Genomic DNA, 19486 nt, shown 5'->3' on the forward strand with positions numbered 1-19486 from the left:
GTGCTCACACACCCCCCGTTACCGTGCATACACTTGGCAGTTACCGGTGGCCACACGTGCGTGCGCACCCCACCCCACCCCACCCCACCCCCACCACACACACACACGGCTTCACTACACTACAGTGCAGCCACGTCACCAGCAGTACCAGAGGAAGTCATCCACTGCTCTTTCACTCTGAACCCTATATACAGCGTCAGCATATACAATGTGAAAGAACACACAGATATATTATCTGCTGCCTGACAAACTGGTGGTCTAACAATTTCCTGTTATGGGGAAGAGTAGAGCTGCACAATTTGTTGTTTTACAATTACATTATTTATTTCTCAAATTAATTTGAACCATAAATCAAATACATTCAGCACCAGTTGCATTCAGACAAGCCATATTTAAACTGTGTCCCAATAAATGACATTGTGCTACATAAATACAAGCAACAAACAAGACTAAGAGTCTTCTGAGACTGCACAGCAGCACACCATGCTAACATGCTCACAGTGATTATGCTAACATGCTGATGTTTAGCAGGTATAATGTTTAAAATGTTCGCCATCTTATTTCAGTGTTAGCATGCTAACTTTAGCTAATTAAACACGAAGTACGACTGAGGCGGATGGGAATGTCTTTAGTTTTGTAGGTATTTGGTCATAAACCAAAGTATCAGATATATACAAATTTTGACCTGACAACAGCACCATATGCCAAGCTAAGGGATCACCAGAGTTGTTGCAATTCATCCTGAGAGGAACATCTGTACCAAATTTTAATGGCAATTCATCAAGTAGTTGTCGAGATATTTCCCAGTGCTGCTTTAAAACTATGGAAAGTATGCAGGGCCATCTACACTGAGCACGGCCCACTAGAACAATCCTCATCCTTCTGATATGGTCTGATGGTCACTGTAAAAGCCAGGGACACTGATACTAGAGGAAAACAGGCAATGAATGATGGGGCTTAGTGACAGATTAAACCCTACCTGCTTCTTCACAGAGAGGAGAACAGCCAACACACTCAGGGCTCTCTTTAGCGTTTTTTCTTCTCGTTCACATGCCTTTCCCTTCTTATCTGCCACTGAATGGAGTGCCAAGACTGCAGGCTTCACAAGTCATTCAAGGACAAAGCTTTCATGAGGCTTCTGGTTTTCTCATAAGCAAAACAATTTTAAATAACTCAAACGTTCAATTCATTGAGTCCCCATGAAATATCATTGATAAATTGTAGGTTATTTGAATATATAGAGATTTTTTGAAACTAGGTCAGCTACAGGTATATGGTTTCCCCGAAAATGCTAATTAAAATTCCTATTATTATATTATTCTCAACTAATCTAACTGTAGTGTATGTCACACACACACAGTTTTGTTGCCCATGTAGACCAAACTAGGGCACAGTTTGGAACCAAAAGGCCTGATGATCACATCCATTAACTGTGGTCAAATGACCTCCAGATCAGCGTTACCATTGATCAGATCATTTAAAAATCTATTGTTTCCGACTCTATATGGCTCTCAAATCTGAGAGAAAACAAATTATGGCATACAGTATCGTTGATCCAATTATGGATCAACAATTCCATGGCTTTTACGCAAATTAAACAGCAAGCTGTATCTATTGTATGCATCCATATCCATCTGCTCCTCTATTTACTCATGCAATCATCCATCTCCATCAGTAAATGCTTTTCATCACTTTTGTTTTTACCACTCCAGCTCTGAGGAGTTCACTCCTTTCACTGGATTGAAAAAAAACAAATGGATTGTTAATGTCAGTCATTAAGCTAAATTAAATCATGAATCCTTCCATAAGCTCGATAGCAAAACCAAAGACCTTAAGATTTAACAGCAACAGAAGTCTCAAAAAATTAAGTGGTCCATTTCTGGAATTGCATGTTTGTTTATTCTTTCCTCATGAATTGCCAAAAATAGCCCTCTCTCCCGTGGGGAAGGTATAATTACATCAAAAGACACACAGACAGGGGTGGTGCTGGTCTATTTCTGAATAAACCCATTATGGGGTCAATGATCTATGTTTAATTAAGAGTGTGAAGCAATTCTTCATTAGTTATTAGGCTGGATTTGGATTAATTTTTTTCCCTTCTTGATAAAAGTTCTAGATCACAGGATGCTGGCAAAAAAATAATGTACAAAGTGAGGAAATGCATTGCTTAAAGCTGCTCTTATCAATATTTTTATATTAACAACAGAGCAAATGACTGATGTGTAATGAGAAAGGTGTCGCTCGTAGTGATGAGCCCACAGATAAATATCACTCAACTCTGCGGTTTCGCTCATATCTACGGAACGTTTAAGCCTCTTTCAGGTTATTGTTTTGGTTTGACTGCCTACAACTTTACTGTTTTGTTTCACTGTAAACGCTATCATCAGCATCGTTTCCAGCTGGGGCAGGCAGCAAAAAAGCACTGGTAAAGCCACTGTACACTATCTGCTCAACACCAAACAGCAGACAAAGTTAGCAACTAGCAAGTGAAAATAGTAGAGCATCTAGCTGCTAAAAAGAGCAAGATATTGCCCTCATAAGTTGGTGGAAACCAAAACAGAGCTAAAAAGAGAGCAAATATTGGACTTTCATTCATCAAGTCCATTTATCTGACCTTGATAGCAAAACAATAACATATGGTGCATTTAGCAAACTCCACCATGAACCCTACTGAGTATGTTTTTTGTGAGATCTGTCTGTTCCTACAGGACTGGTATATTACTGGTTTGCAATATCATTGTTTCACGATGTGCATTGTAAAGCAATGTACTCTACTGATGGTATACCAAAGTTTGTCAATTTCATATCATGGACTTTTATTTATCTCATTTAGAATATACATATAAGGCAGGGTGTATATATCTATTTCCCAGCCCCAAGGTGTTTCAGGCCTCAACAGCTATCACCTCTGTCTGCCTGGGGTTGGTGGTTTGTCCTGACTAATAGGAAGCAGGGCAGACAGATGGGTGTGTGGGGGTTCATTTCAGGCTTTGTGAGGGACATTTAGTGAGGCAGCACTTTTTGAGCACAATGTTGGCCCTTTGTTCGCATGCAGTGCTTGAGTATGGAGCTGCATTCCTCATCATGCTGCATAGCCAGTTCAGTGTTAATGTCCACTACTGTCTACTGATCCTCATGTAAACTCAATACTGTGGGCTAGTGGGCGCGCACACACACACACACATCCACTGGCTTGGTGCTCACTTACTTGTTCAACAGTAACTAAACCAAGGGGTTTAAAATTTCACACCATGCTTCTTGTGGTCACACAGGTTCCAGGAAAAGTGAGTGAGGCTGCTTTTCCCTTCATTCTGTTCACATCACTGTTCCAAGAACCTGAGCCTTGTAAAAAGCCTTTTGATGGAAAGATGTGTAACTCAATGAGCTCTGCACGCTCAGTGATAGCAAGCTGTGATGACAGGGCAGGAAATGAATTTCAACCGGGGAGTTACAGATGCAGATATGTGTGGGTGGTTACACTCAGGAACAGGGAAGCACAAACACAGAAATTCATACACAAGAGCTAGCAGGTCAAGTACAGGTGGGGTTTTTTATTTTTTCAATACCACAGATGACAGCTACACTACCCTAATGTCAAGGTAACCCTAATTAATTATTGTTTTGAAATGTCACAAAAGGTCTGCTATGATCATTACAAGAGCTACTGGCCCAAAAAGACATTTCTCTGACATTTAGGAAATTGCATTAACATTTGAACATGGGTTTATTTCAACAGAATTAATTAAAGCTAATATAATATTTTTGCTTAATATTGACTTGACATCTCAGCAAGGGTACAGCTCAACACTCAGTGGTACTCCAACACACACATACAAGTGTGTGTGTTCATGCATGTACATCAGCACTGACAACACACAGATATAGCTGGTAGTACTTCCAGCATACTTCACCAAATTACACAATAAAAGCAGCCACTTTTATCACACAAGGCACAGGCTACATCTGGCTGTAGGTTTTTTTCTACAGTTTTGTTTTACAAATCCCCATTTAAAATCTATAGCATTTAGCTAGCTTATTAACCATATGTATTTACATGTTTTTATTACTATACAGTTATACTGACAAATGTGATTGCAATAAATATTTGTTATTTTAAAAAATATTTTTCCTAAGAATTGTGAGATCAAGAGAAAATTATGATCTCAAATCTTGTGCGAGAAAATTGTGATTTTCCCCCATCCAATCATGCAGCGCTTCAGCGGAGTAGTTGCTAGAACATCTCGTGTGGACAGTGATGAAGTGATCACTATCTGGCAACCTGAGGGTGAGAGAAACTCAAACTGGTGTAAAGTACCGACAGTCTGTTTCCTGAGTTGGCCTTTGTGGCAAGGGTGAACGTGGTTAGGGAGGTGTGATCTCACACATGCTTTTGCTGAGTGGTGCTGAGATTTAATGAACACAATGGGACTGTGAGAAAGCTAGACTATCGGGGCTCAAAAACAAAACAATAAAAAAAAAAAAAACAGCAGAGGAAGTGGTGTCCTGGGGTGGGTGTAGTTTGCAACTCAGACAGAGGAGTACATACTGAGTTCTGGTTTATTTTAAGTAGTCTGTCAATCCACTTTCTGACGGTTACCAAGTATTAAGACATGAGGCAAACAGGACACGCAGAAACAGAGATGAGACGAAGCAAAAATAAAAGTCTTGTGACATTGTAATTTGAGGAAGAGGAGAGTGAGAGCACCAAAGAAAGCTCAGATAAATCAGGGTTTCACTCATAGGTCATTCAAAACAGCAATAAACCTCGGCTAAGTGCACCGAGGGCAAAGCTGGCCAAATATACACCCTCTATGAGTGGCAGAGGCAGCTAAGACATGCCAAATTACACAACAGCACCACTGACTTCTGATAATTTATTTTGAGACACATTTCTTGTTCTGCTGCCTGGTAAGTTTACCCATGCATAAATACTTAAACCTATAAGTATGGCCTATAATCCGGTATCTACAGCATTTAATGTAGGCCTATGTAATAGGAATGCATATTTTGAGCAATTTCTCCATTAATCATTAACATCCAAGATATGTACTCAAACAAACATGTAAAAACTCCATCCACACCCCACCCCAATTTCTCAACACACCCCTAATCAAGCATGCAAAATATCATTAGCAAGTGTATCATATGCAGGCCTGGCTGGGGCTCTCCTCCAAGCCTTATGATTGGGTTTTCTCTTTCTCAGATAGCCCCCCCGATCAGGCCAGGGACTTCACCACCTGCTTATTAAGGCAAACCTGCATCCTCTCTCTTCCCCATCTCTGCTGTATGCTTCACACCCCCTGGTACATGGTCCATCCATCGTCTTCCCAGGTGACCCTGCCAGTGACCTCTGACAATGATCAAACTTACTTGCTGTCCTCCATGATGACTCAATAACTGATGAAAGCTCTTGTCAGCACAACAAGCAGCACAGCAGTGTTAAATCTAATACAGGGCTGCACAGAGATTGCAAGGGGCTTTAAGGCAAACTCCTGTCACTCGGTTTTCAAAACAATATTAATGTTGAACAAGGCCTTCTCCAAGCTGGCAATGACATCAATATGATAGAAATTCTGTAATTTATGTTGGGTCTGCTGTGAACGACTATGCTAGTCTACAAAAAATTAAAAATAGTGTTTTACATAAATTAAAGGTAAGGGTATATTCATAAATTAAAGGTAAGGGTATATTAAAATTCTAAACAGTATTATATTTGAGGAGGAGGATTTAAGTGGGTCAGGTCAATGTTATGTTCACCCTACTTTTGAGACTAAGTGTTTTCTTCAGCATCAAATATGGTGAACAATTTTTACATCAATTCCCTTCCCAGTGTGTACAGTAGGTCATTAAATACCATGTTTTAACCCCCACCCTTTTGATTCGTCCATCACAAATGTATTGTTTGGAAAGATGACATGATAGTGAGAAACCTACTGTCAGTTTGTCCAACTGCAATGCTTTCACCAAAACACTGACATCCACAAGTTAGGGGTTAGAGTTTGGGATTGAATTAGGACAGTCCAACAGCCACACATAAACCAGGCAGTCCGTTTTTCCTTTGAGCTCAACATCCATTCAAAAAGGGGTGGAAGACTGAGGGACGACTGGATTTGGATCCAATGCTCCCTTTCTCTCCCTCTCTTTCTCAGGGCATTTCTCCAGCTTCACATCATGGTTCCACATTCCCCCTGTCAACACACAGTAAAGGGATGTGTGCATGTGTGTTTGTATGCCTTAAAAGATTCTGTCTAATGTGGTAAAGTGGCAGCTGGCAGTATACTCCAAATGAATATCCCATTTGGGGCGTTTTTATGTTGTTGCCACAGACAGCGCAGCTGGCAAATGCTAGTATAATCATTGTAACTCCACATGTGTGGTTTTTTTTGTGTATATCTATTGGCCTTCCATCCACAATAAGATGGCGTTTGCACCACTAAACACTTGTCTCTAAGATGTATACATAAAAATAAAAAAAAAGACACTTGTGTTGTAGTGTGAACAGGGGAAACTTTTCTAAAATTGTGACATATGTCAACCTCTCACAAAGATGGTCTAATTACATCTTCCTAGCTGCAATGTTAAAAAGCTTGTACCTTTCTGTTGCTCTCTGCTCTGATGTAAACAAATATAGCCAATCATACTGTTGATTACTATAAGGCCAAAGCTACACGTGTTCTTGTACAAGAGGGGACTGATTTCATTCAGGTGATTTACGGGCATACCAAAATTCATTTGTTAAAGATAATTAATAAGTAGAATTAGGTTATGACAACATTGACTCCAAGAGGACAGGATCCCCTGGGGAAGTGCATGTGATTACCACTGCACACGCACTCACAGACACATACAGACCAGCTCAGTCTCAGAGGTGACTCACAAATGAGAGGCCATAGGGGGAAAGAAAGTTGCATGTTCTCCTTTGTAGCCCAGGACAAGGGCAGATGAAGATGCTCAGTGACCTCGCATGAACATGACAATGCTGACAATCCACAGAGCAGTGACTCCTTATCCTTTTCTAAATAACTCTGTATAGTCGTGAGAATGTGAATTAAACTAATGAGCAAACTGGCTACAGAACTAACTACACAACGAGGCCTCCTGTTAGGTTAATCAATTTCTTATTAGCCATTTACCTTCAGCTTCAATAGGTTCAACAAGTCATATCTGCTTGCCTTGACTTGACTTGGCTAGCTCAGACAAAGAAAGTTATAAACAAAATGTCATCAATACATATTTCATTTGGGCAATACAAAATGCAATACATAATAGGTTCCCAAAAAGGCTTTCAATGGTCCAATAAAGCAGAGAAGTGCAACTGATTAAAGTACAGAATTAGACTGGAGTAAGCGGAGCATTGCATTAAACCCCAAATGTCCTTTTGAATGGAAAACATCTTCCACGTAGTTCTCTTCCCAAGTAGAGCAGCCACAGGTCACTGTAAGCCTGTTTACCAGTGAGCACTACCAGGAACACCAGCTTAGTGGGTGACATAACATTACATCAGAGAACGATGACCTCACTAACACACTGTTCTCTGGAGTCATTCAAAAATATCATGGTGTGCATGCTTTCCTAAAACCTGTTAGGTAGTTCAGTCATTGCCAAATGTCAAACATCAGGGGAGAATTGTTTAAGTCAGCACCATGATGGCTTACAAGGTGAAAAGTTGTGTGTTTGGTCAGTGTACCCACCAGGTAAACCATCTTCTTCAAATAAGGCCTCAGTACAACCAATCAGGCAGGTGACTGTCATGGCAATCAGAAAATCTGACCCTACTGACCCAATATTACACTAAAACAAGGCTTATCCAATAGCCACCAACAGTGGCCATGCTAGCAACTAATCCTGCTGCCAGCAAAGCTCTTTGCCAGTTTCCTTCTCTTCCCAGCTGGAGGTATCACCCTGGACTTCCCAGAAGCCAGAGATATTCGTGCCATGCCATGTGGGTTAAAATGAAACTCATCACTGGCTCAAAAAGCTTACATCTGGGCCCACCTACAACAGAGAGCTGGCCTTTTAATCCCCTCAAGCTAGCCAGTCATCCAGTCAGTCAACACTGCTGCCTGCCTGCATACTTGCATTATCAGCCCCACTGCTTCACTTACCCTTTACTGCACTGGGCAAGCAGAATTCAGCAGATGCGCAAGGGCAGGCTGTGGTCGTATCTATAACAGTCCAACAGCCACACATAAACCGGGCAGTCCATTTTTCCTTTGAGCTCAACATCCATTCAAAAAGGGGTTGAAGACTGAGTGATCTTTAAATAGGTTTGGAGGCAACCTTCTGTCCCAGTGAATATACACTAAACTGGTTGATCAAACAAATGCAGTGACAACAGAGTATTTAAATGAATATAATGGACGGATTTCTGCCCCAATGTAGTAAGCAGTAAGCTTTAGTAATGAATAATGGACACTGTGTCTATTATCCATTACTCAGGATTACTGGTCTCTGCATTATATGAATTTAAAAAAATAACTTGGACTAAAAATTCAGAGATGATGATGATACCTGTAGTACAGTTTCTCTTTACATTAACATCTCTTTCAATTAAAATGGACTGCAAGCTTTTGTTGACATGGAGAATATCCCACACATCACTTATTATTCATTTAAATGCAGTGATAAAAGAATGCAAGCATCATAAGAAGATCACTGTTCTGATTAGAAATAGAGTGACTATATTAGGGGTGTAAGAAAATATCCATACACTTGAGTATTGTGATACTCAGTCGATTCTCAAAAACACTGTCGGTTTTCAATTAATAGTTTCCATGCAAAGATTTGTGGCAGTGTTGTAATATATTTTCAGCCATCTGACTCTTCTACTCTAAAGTAACAACGTAAACTAAGACAGGAAGAAATAAGCACATATCTTTTCCTTTGCACAAAAAGTAGTTCTATGATGTTGGATGTTACAGGACTGAGATAAATACAAATGCAGATCCCACTGTTCTGATTGCTCCAAAAATTGGATTTAAAATTGCAATATTATAATCGCCTTGCTTACAGTATCACAATATATTGAATCGTAACCCCTGTATCGTGATACATATCGTATTGCCAGATTCTTGCCAATACATATATAAAGAATATCGGCCGATATATGGATAACGGATTTTGTTTTTACTCCCTAATATCGGTATCAGCCCCAAAAATTCAGTATCGGTCGAGCTCTAGTTGTCAATGCCAGACTACCCAGAAACTACTTTCTTTATTTCAAGAGATACTAAATGATAAAACACCCAATCATGATATTTTCACTAAATAAAATTAACATATAGCATTTTGGAAATTAACTCTCTGTACCATGGTCCTGTATGCGAACTTGGTCTCCTCAATAATCCAGATGTAGCTGTTGCTGCCCGGGACGTCTGGTATTGGGTTGCCCCCCAAATGTGGTTCAGCGTGTGGGCCCAGTGCTCCTGACTGATCGTTTACGTCTTTATGTCCACTTGCTGTGACAGTCTAATGTCACGGGGGAGAACAAACTGACCAGCACACTCAGTTACGCCCATTTCAAAACCAATTTTTTTTAGCACTGGGCTTGTTAAGACCACATGCCTGCAGGAAGTCAATAAATCAGAGTCTTGCCATACACATATCTTAAATCAATTCCTGAATCTGACCACCACTGATAAAGTGCACTAGAGTGACCACTATAAATCACTGTTAACTGTTAATAATAACTGAGGAATTGAGCTGGAAGCCTCCTCAAAGGATTCCTTATCAACTTTCCTTGAACATTGCCCTTCATATCCACTTCTGTCCTAATCAAGACTTTGTGAGATAACATGCATTTAGGGCACAACTGCAGCCAAGCAGTTTTTGGATCCTTGTACAAGACAAAGACAAGCTAAGTCAGTCTGACCTCTGAATTAGGCCACAAGGGCTAGGTATAGTATAAATATAGGTGTTCTAAAGGCTAAATCAGGCTTGAGAAAACTAGATGACAGGAGTGCCCTGGGGTCACAGATTACTGACTGTTATGTTTGCATTAGATCACACACTTTGGGTGGTACTGCATCAGTCAAACTAAACTTACCATGGCATGTATTTTACGCAGTGAACTGTGAATATCTTTAATATACTAACCTAAGGTCAAGCAAGGAGCAAAGATCATTTAAAATTCCTAGCAGATGCAAAAAGTTAAAGCAGTCTGTCACCTTGGGACATACACCAGCACAAATAATGTGTTTTCTACTTTACAGTATCTAAATCATCTAGCTGCTTAAAAAAAAAGTTTGCCAAATAAGATTAGCAATGCTCTTACTGAAAACAACCATACAAACAACCACACGTTTATAACTTGCTAGTACCCTGCTGCAATAGGGTACCACGTGTCCTAAAACTGGAAGTTACTAGTTAAATTGTCTATTTTTCTTTTTGTTGACCATGCAAAAATGGCAACTATTAAAGGAAATGTGCAAAGACTGCAACTTTAGCTTTCATTTAAGGGACAGACCGTGCTTGTCTTAACAGCATCATATTCTGTATTTTGTTGCGCATGATAATGGTAAGCCAAACATCCACAAACTAACAAAAATAAGCGTGAGCTATGTTTTTTTAAAAGGGGACTAGCAAAGCATTTTCCTTCTCAAACACCCAATCTCAACTAAACTTGTGAGGACAGTTGGATACTTTTATCCAACTACTGAGTCTTTAGGACACTTCATGCCCTAAAGATTCAGCTATGTCAGCCTAAATGAAATGGGTACACCTATTTTTAAAAAGTGTTTAGCCCTTATTACACCCTCCACAGTGTTATTAGCACCGTAGACCATTATTAAACGCGTTAACTGACACAGCTGAATCAGCTTTGGGACCCGCTAGCCTGTTAGCATCGTCACACAATGCAAGCTTTCCCAGAGAGCTTTCATTGCGGCGAGGTGCTTAGTGGTGGTCCAATAACATCGAGGATATAGCAGCTATGGAGAAAAATGTTGTCTCACTCGCCTTTTTCATCCGCGGTGCTTCGGCAACTGTACCGTCACGGTTGACAAAAGCCTCTCCGCCGTTCTGCTGCGGGTCCGACCGCTTCATAGCCGACGCTTGCGGCATCTTCGTGGGGTTCGGGGTGAGCAAACCCAGGCTGCCTTCCCCGGCTTTCGCGGAGGGCTCCGCTGTAGGGGAAGCAGCGGCAGAGGAACCGGCCTCGTGCGGGTCGTTTCTGGCGAGGATCTTGCCCTCCGAGGTCGGTGTCATCGGGGAACCAGCCGGCAAGTCTTTGCCGATGGGGACGTCTTTGAGTTCGACCTCTGCCATTTTCGCTGCCACAACCTGGACTGACATCGCTGCAGTTTCACAAAGTCCTTTTTCCAACACAAATAGCGAGTCGAGCGGATGTGAGCGGAGGAGCTACGATGACCAAATGCATTGTGGTTCTTGTAGTTCCTCTAAGTATCTAAAAAAAAAAATTCGTTCACAGGCCACCTTCAATACCAATGATGGGCACACGACTAACATTTTACAAAACGTTAGTCAACATGGGGAAAGACAATAAAACCATTGACATATGCATTTCATTTAGCTGGAAAGCTGTCCTAATCGCCAAAACGACGACATTTCCCAGTAGGAAAAGCGACACTGCACAATGCATTATGGGAGATGACGTTTGTAATAAAAGAGGACAACACTAAACTACAAAACAAACGCGATTTATGCTAGATAATGCTGTTTGTCCAAATGGCAATCACGTCTAAAATGTATGCATGGTTTTCTCAAATTAGGCAGTCATTTTCTTAATTATGTGCTTAATTTTCAAAAGTAATATCACCAGGACCACTTGTAATATTACATTATGAAGAGCATGCTGCTACATAACGAATTTACCAGCAGAACAGTTTGTCCTTAACCAATGTCGACACAAAATTATTTTAATAATACTTCAAATTGTCAGTCAGCCTCAAGTCATTCACCGGACGCTGCTGCACAAGATACTGCATCACATTACAGTGCTCATGCGGTGTATATGCAGTATGCCATATGAGATAATGGGACCAGAGCAAAGTCAAATCATAAAGAACTACATTGCCACCAAGTGGATGTAGTCAATAATACCAAGTGCCATTAGGTGCAGGGAAATGAACGCGCTTCAGCTGTCTCTTTTTAATATCTCAATTTTATTCTCAACTCTCACGTGACATTTGTAAAATGGCATTATTGAAAACAAGCAAACGTATAAAGTTTGAAATATAACGAATGACTGACACAAGAAGTCAGGACAAATTGTCTTCAGATCTCATTTGTAAAAGACACTATATTCAGAAAAAGACTTTGGTGATTCAAATGCTTTTAATTTGTTTTCCGTCACATATCAAAAGAATTAACACTATAGGCTACATAGTTATATGTTGCATTGCAGCCTAAAACTAGCTTTGCAAATACAGAACACTTCAATACAATTTTTTGTGTATTGCTTCCGTTTTCACAAGTCCAATTTCTGTAGGTGACTTCAAGCATGTCAGGAACATGCCTACTGGCGCAGACAGTCATTCAACTGCAGAACATAAAACAGCACACATTCTGTTTTTGCATTCATGCTAAATGGGTCTGAGCCCTTTACCATCCACCAGATAAATGTGAGGTATATTATTTACAAGGCTGCCATGCTGGTACATTCTCAAAATACAAAATCAGAAAACCAAACAATGTTAAAAAAATACAGCTCTGCAGTGTATCATAAGCACACTGTGGTGTAACATAAATGTGTTCTTAAAATGACAATACAGAATGTAATGCCAATTTGTACACCAAAATTCAGAAAATGTCAAAAAAACTTTTTCGATGTGCCCCTGCAAGGGCAGTCCTTAAGTTGAGGTGGTATTCCAAAAAGTGTGGCCACACAGCATTGTGGGGAAAAAAAATCCACTTGCACGCATCAGTCTTCAAATATCCATAAGATGTTCACACCAGAGAGGCCAAGATTTACCCTCCTGAAGAAAATATGAAGAGAAATCTAATTATCCTACAGAAGACAAGCAAGGTCAAACCAATCATTTTCAATCTTTCATCTTTGGTGTATGACCTTTTGTTGATAATTCTGTATTTCATTATACCCTGAAATGGCATATGGCATGTCAAAGACTATTTAAGCTAGCCAGCCTTTTATAGGATTTTAGTAGCAGAGGTAGAAGTACTCACCCCAGCATCCCTGACTCCTTCGTCTTAATGACATAGAGGAACATGAGGATTGTGTGGAACAGGTTGTTCCTGCCCTATAATAGAAATCGAGATGGGTTCACGTTATTGCAATCTAAGTGTTTAAGTAGATGAAGACACCCTGAACTGTTGAACTGAATGAGTTGTCTGTTCTGATGCCCTGAGTTTGCTGGCTCTTCTTTGGGATATTCATTACATATATGGGGATTACCAGTATGAAAGAAGGCCCCTAGATACAAAGCTCTCTATGCTTTCAGTGAATAACAAGACCAAATCCAGTGCACCTGTTACTCGAGGGGACCAATCGAAAAATGAGGTGGGACCCAGGCTTACAAGCAAACAATAAAATGGACAAAAACAAGTTTGAATTCTTTCAGTAAAGGTCAGAAAAACAGCTATCATTCAGTTTTATCTGTGGCCAAAAGTCATTCAATTCTAGCTGTTGATCTCAACCACAAGACCCTATAAGAACACTAATTATCAACAAGCTTATAGAACGCTGAAAACCAGATTTATTTCTCAAATGTTTTGAGTGTTCTGTTGAAAAAGCTGTACTGCGCAATAATGTAGAGACATACAGATAAAAATATAATGTCTTATTGTTGGAAATTTGTGCTACAATGCCCCCCCTCCCGTTATTTTTCTGTCCTTTGTATTTATTATTCTGCATTTTATAAGCATTTGGCAAGTTCAATCCTTAAGGGAGTCAATAAAAGATGATTTGAGCTTATGTTTGATTTACAGTGCCACCCTAGGGAGACCTTAGAGGATTAAAAATAAGAAAACCATGAGACAGACTTCTCTTGGGATTTGATTTTGAGCCAGTAAGGGCAAAATAAGAGCACAAGCTGTTTTGTAAGAGCCAGAAAAATAGAGAAATAATTTTTGGAAGAAAAAAAAAAAGAGTGAGAACACTGGTTGCTTTTGCTGTCACCTTGGGAAGACTGTAGATATGTCCCTGGTAGATGAGCTGGTAGTGGGGGGGAGTTGTGCTGCTTTGGTGGACGCAGAAGACATTCTCCTTGGTAACATCTGTGAGAGTTAATAGAAAAAGGGACACAAGAACTGAAACACCATGAAGAAGTGAAGTAGGAATGAGAAGCATACAGTGGAAATCACAAGCCTTTTATTATTCTTCCTTCTTATTTGGCCTGTGTGTGTGTGTGTGTGTGTGTGTGTCTGTGTGTGTGCGTGCACCTTACCAGGTTTGTCTGGGGTGTGGCTGAAGTGCTGTGACGTGAAAGTCTTCCCGTCTGGGTACTTTGGGTGCGGGGGCAGTCTGGAGTCCAAGTATGTACAAAACACATGCATGAGGATCTAGAGGGACAGACAAAGTATTAAACAGAGGCGTCTGGCTGGTGATCCCACACCCAGACTGTTACTGTATCATGTTTGAAGCACAGATCCTGCAGTCAAAAGACTATTTCACATACACATTTGCATGTTTTTGAAAAGTGAAACAAGTTGTCATACTAACTAGCCCCAACCTGAGCAGCCTGCTTTCTTACTGATATTTGTATAATGAGCTGTCTTGCCTCTAGACATTTGTGGACAAGAAATATTAGAATCCTTTTGATGACAAGGTTGTAACACTGTAATGTAATGTTTAAATTTGATCTTCAACTGAAAAGTCTTATCATTGCAATACTAGCCTCCACATCACAAGCAGTCAAAGAATTACATTTCATATTCCTGACCGCTGAAAAGAGAAACAACATTAAATCAACCCTAAATTGAAACAACATTTTGAGAAATTAGCTTATTTCTGTGCATTCAATACAGAGGTACTGAGACCTCTATGAAAATACATATCAAAGAGCCAAATGAATGGAATGGTTTACTCGCTCAAGAAAATTAATCAGCAACAAATTTGATAATCAATGCATTGTTTGTCATTTTAAGCAAAAATGTCAAAAATTCACTGGATCCAGTTTCTCAAATGTGAACATTTTTTGGTTTTCTTAGTCTCCTTTGATAGTAAACTGAATATCTTTGGGTTTTGAAATGAAGTTCTGACAAAACAAGGCATTTGAGGACATCACATTGGACTCTGTAAACTCGTGACGTACATTATTTACTGACATTTTATAGACCAAATGATAAATAGATGAATCAAGAAAATATCTGAAGATTAAGCGATAATTGTTAAAAAAACAATTATTTGTTGCAGCCCTATCAAGATTATGGATCAATCCTGGATTCAGTTTTTGACATGGTAACTGGTTGTACCACTAGCTTAGTGTGCGTGTGTAGACTCACAGCACAGTCAGTGGGGAGGTCTGTGTCCCACTTCCTGTTCTTCAGATCACCACCTCCATTCCAGCGAAAGGAGCTCATGCAGCCGCTGTGGGCCAGCTCTGACAGGACAGAATACACAAAGCATGTGAAAAACACACGTATAAGAAATTAAAAACGAGTTCCACTATACCACCATGAAATTAGATTTTTGTCCTCACTCACATACATATACTGTATTTGCACACACACCATTGCATTAGGCATACATCACACATGTACTGTATTGTTGAACCCACCCTTCATGCGGTCCACTAGATATTCCTGGTTGGGAGTGATGTCCAGATACTGAACAATAGAGTTCATAGTGGGGATGGACGAGGCTTTCATCACTGCTGCCTGTTTCAAGCTGCTTATGCTGGCCTCTGGTGGAGGATGAGTGAAAACTAGTGAGACTCCAAAGTTACTAGAAGAATACATTGAAATCAGTGACAACTAATGTAATTTCCATATTTCAGAATAGGTGTTTTCATTGAATTGGAAATGTGTGTTATACATGTTCCCAAACAAACTGCTTTCTTGCTGTGCACTGTACTTGTCTGGCATATTAAATTAAATTTCTGAGAAATTTAGAAAGTTACAAAATCTAAAAAAAAAAATCAGCTTTGCATGTTGATTTAAAAATCCAAGTACTATAGCTCATTATGTTTTGTCCAACAGAACATTTAAAACCCATAACAATTTCTAAAAAAGTATGGTTCTCACTATGCTTGAGTAATAAACTACTTTTCTAAATTTAACATGTAATATTTTCATGCAATAGTATGAATTTATTTTGTTTTTAAGGAATTTTCATTGCACCCAACAACAGTGTGAGGACAAAGCACATATCCCATGATTCATGTTCTCTGCAGATGGTTTACCTCCTATCTGGAGCTCAGGGCAGCCCATCCTCCTGAGCTGGCTGTTGACACAGTCTATTTCCTTGACCAGCGGGACCAAGATGGTGTCACTGATCCACTGCAAAAGACACAAATAGATTTGTTTTGTGATGCATTTTCTTACTCAAATTTGATGTGGATTTGTGATAAAAATCACACATGAAATTCAATTCAAACTTTTTCATAAAGAAAGTTTCTTAAGTATGTAGTTCTGTAAATATGTTTGAACACTCACATTTCTAAGCTTAGCTGTCCAGCTATCAATGCGGTCCACTACAGGGCGACTGGTTGTGATTCTGGCCCACACCTGCGTAACAGGAAGGGAAAATGATATAATTTCATGGGAATCATACATTCTATTCTGACACCGACAGACTCAAATGGCACATTTGAAAAACAATATTAGTTTTTACTAGGGCACAACAACAAACCATCCAATGCCAATTTACAGACCTCCTCTGCAGCCTGTTTGGAGCCCAGATCTGTCTCATCCTTGTGGGCAGACGGGGCCTGAGAGCGGCAGGCCGGCTGGTACAGGAACTTCCTCAGGCTCTGGGCGTAATCTCCCACTGAACGGTTGTAGTTCCAAAATGTTGGGCTGTGGCTCGGAGACACAGCCTCTGGACTCCCTATAAGGAGCATCAGATGTCTAAAGGGTTTCATTCTATGATCATATACATCTACATGTTTTTCCACATTAACTCAGATTGAGATAATAATTACTAAATCATCTAAAGAATTGGCAAAGGCTTCTAAAAACAAACTCTTAGTCTACATCTGCCTGTCTCAGAATCAGACTCTGGGTGAATAAACTTAATGTTGGCTGCTCTGTTTATACTAGCAATGGAGTTCCTACAACACTGGCATACTGTACCTAGCTGGCTGCGGTGACTCCTCTCCTCCTCTGTGCGGAGAAACCTCTCCAGGCTTTTCAGATCCTCCATGTAGTCCTCCTTGCTTCCAGGGGAGTTAAATACTGAGGGGGACGTGCGATATCGAGCTCTCAAGCTGGAGCCTTCTGCTGGTCCAATGCTGCTGGGGTAAGGAGAGGTGCCAGGGGAGGGACTGTAATTCAACACCTGAGAAAGGTAGAACACAATGTGAAGTCAAGGACATGAACATGTATGTTACATAGGTTATTTTTCTTATATTTTCCAGTAAACAGAGAATCACTTTTGAGGAAATTCTTCCTTTACATTGATTCACTAACTGTACATTTTTCTAGTACCCAGATAACAGTAATGTGATGGATGTACCTTTCCAAAGGCCACTGAGGGGGAAAAGGGCCCCCCCGCACTGCTTGGGGTGGATGGATTGCTGAGAGGAGGGCTGTACCCGGGTACGCAGGTGGGGGAGAACTTGGGGCTGGTGATGGCTGGCCGTGAGGGGCTGAAACTCAGCACGCTTTGGCCCTGCAGCGGAGATGACTGGGCTGGAGCTGGGGTCTCCTTTTTTTCTGGCTTTTGGGGCGGAGAGGCCTGAATACCTGCAAGGGGACAGACAGCACACTTAATGAGTCCCATACTCAAAACTAAGGACCTAAGTGTATTTACATAAATAATGATTAAACAAATGGAGTGAAAAATACAAATTCTGCAGGCAAAAAAACAGAGCCTCACTTGTGTTTCTCAGACCCAGAAGGTGATGCTGCCCAGGGGATACAGCAATGGTGGAGGGCGCCATTGTGTATTTGAAATATTTCCAGAAGTCAAAAAGAGCATTGAGGCTAAAAAGAGAGGCTAGCACCAGTTCTGAGGACAGAAGAGAAGGACACACTTAGCATACAGGGTCTTCTGTAACAAAGTATAAACACTTGGGTGTCTGTTAGTGTCAACTTAAATTTCAGACTTTTTTTTTAATATCCTTAGCATGTGGTTTTAGATGAATTCTGCCGTTTAAATTAAGATGAATCTGAAAATAAGAATGCACTCTTAATTTTCCCTTATTTTCTGATTGAAAATATAACCAAGACACTGAATTTAATGCTGAATAGTGCATTTGTACTGTCATTTTAAGACTTTTTAACAACAGCAGACATCCTTAAGTAAATGAGAGAGAAATGGGACCTCACCGATGTACCAGATAGGCCAGTAGGTGATGTTGTAGTATCGACTCAGCAATTTCCCTGACCTAACAGAAAAGTAAAAACAGACACACATATCATTACAATGTGCACTGGAAGAGGAGAGACTGGAGATGGAGGCACAGTAAATCAGTGATACATTACAAATGATTGCTTATGTTTCCAAGAGAGCACAAAACTGAACTTGGAACAACTTACATTTCAGTGTAAATCATGCCAGCTACAGACACGTTGAGCACGGCCCAAGCCAGGACCACCTGACGAGCCTGTTCCTCCCTCCTCATCCTCAGCGCCCTGTCTATCATACTGGGCATCCCCTCCTTTGGAGGGGTCAACATGATTTTATCAGACCGTTCAGGCTGAGACAAGGAGCAGAGGCAAACAGTGAGACAAAAATGCATGCAGTGTGCTACATTCAAGAAGAGATTAAAATATTTTAATAAGTTACTACTAACACGTAGCGTGCGTTACAGAACATCACTATCCTTTAGCGAGACGTCAAATAAGACTGTGAGGCATGACAAGTGTACATGATGTACTATTAGAAACGTTACAGAACTGTTAGCCGACCTGCTAGCTAAACGGTTAGCTAAAGTTAGCTAGCTTACACACTGCAGAATTAGCAAGGAAAGTCTAGTTTCAGTGTAAATTTCTTTTCATGGTGTACAACCAATAAAACAGCATTTTATACCAAAAGCGATACAACCAAAATTCAAATACATCGCGTAGGAAATATAGATAATTCATACCACGCTAAAGTGAATGGCAACCGCGGCGCTGCATATTTTGTATTTTAACCGGAAGCTACAATGCGTACTTCCGCTCGTAGTAAACGCTGGTAACGTTAGTGCATATTGAGCAAACCTGCTAATTCTAATTTTAATTAAAAAATAAATGAATAAATAAAAAGGAACAAGGACAATTGAGTCTGCCCACAGCAGAGTAGAAACGTTACAGACATTATTTTCTTGCGAAGATTCTTATACCGATACCAAGTTATTGGTCATGTGTGCATAAAAAGTATAAAATCTAAAATCATCCCTGAATTTTTCTCAAATAGTATAGT

At 40.2% G+C, this 19486-nt stretch overlaps 2 protein-coding genes across 4 annotated transcripts in view; both read right to left on the reverse strand.

Annotated features, from left to right (window-relative positions):
- The window catches only part of ahcyl2b (adenosylhomocysteinase like 2b), a 48159-nt gene extending 36799 nt beyond the window's left edge, over positions 1 to 11360 (reverse strand). Inside the window, exon 1 of one of the 2 annotated variants that reach the window (XM_044185635.1) lies at positions 10957 to 11360. In XM_044185635.1, coding sequence (XP_044041570.1) covers positions 10957 to 11292 — 336 coding nt within the window. In that variant the 5' untranslated portion in view covers positions 11293 to 11360. Of the gene's footprint in view, positions 1 to 9309; positions 9450 to 10956 lie in introns of those variants that run through there. The other variant, XM_044185637.1, reaches the window with a different exon arrangement.
- A 741-nt stretch (positions 11361 to 12101) lies between these two features.
- Positions 12102 to 19310, reverse strand: tmem209 (transmembrane protein 209). 2 transcript variants are annotated; one of them, XM_044185638.1, is made up of 15 exons: positions 19170 to 19310; positions 18619 to 18779; positions 18409 to 18467; positions 17957 to 18088; positions 17594 to 17823; positions 17212 to 17416; positions 16791 to 16966; positions 16573 to 16644; positions 16320 to 16416; positions 15696 to 15821; positions 15421 to 15518; positions 14364 to 14478; positions 14096 to 14193; positions 13144 to 13217; positions 12102 to 12935 (listed from the first exon to the last, which is right to left on the reverse strand). In XM_044185638.1, exons 2-15 carry the CDS (start codon positions 18756 to 18758, stop codon positions 12881 to 12883), a joined length of 1677 nt encoding a protein of 558 aa, XP_044041573.1. In that variant the 5' UTR covers positions 18759 to 18779; positions 19170 to 19310; the 3' UTR covers positions 12102 to 12880. The 2 variants fall into 2 exon arrangements, with proteins under 2 accessions (XP_044041573.1, XP_044041574.1); XM_044185639.1 differs by lacking the exon at positions 19170 to 19310 and adding an exon at positions 18876 to 19032.
- Between the last annotated feature and the right edge of the window lie 176 nt (positions 19311 to 19486).

Source organism: Siniperca chuatsi, linkage group LG23 (assembly GCF_020085105.1).
Source record: "Siniperca chuatsi isolate FFG_IHB_CAS linkage group LG23, ASM2008510v1, whole genome shotgun sequence".
NCBI classification, from domain to species: domain Eukaryota; kingdom Metazoa; phylum Chordata; class Actinopteri; order Centrarchiformes; family Sinipercidae; genus Siniperca; species Siniperca chuatsi.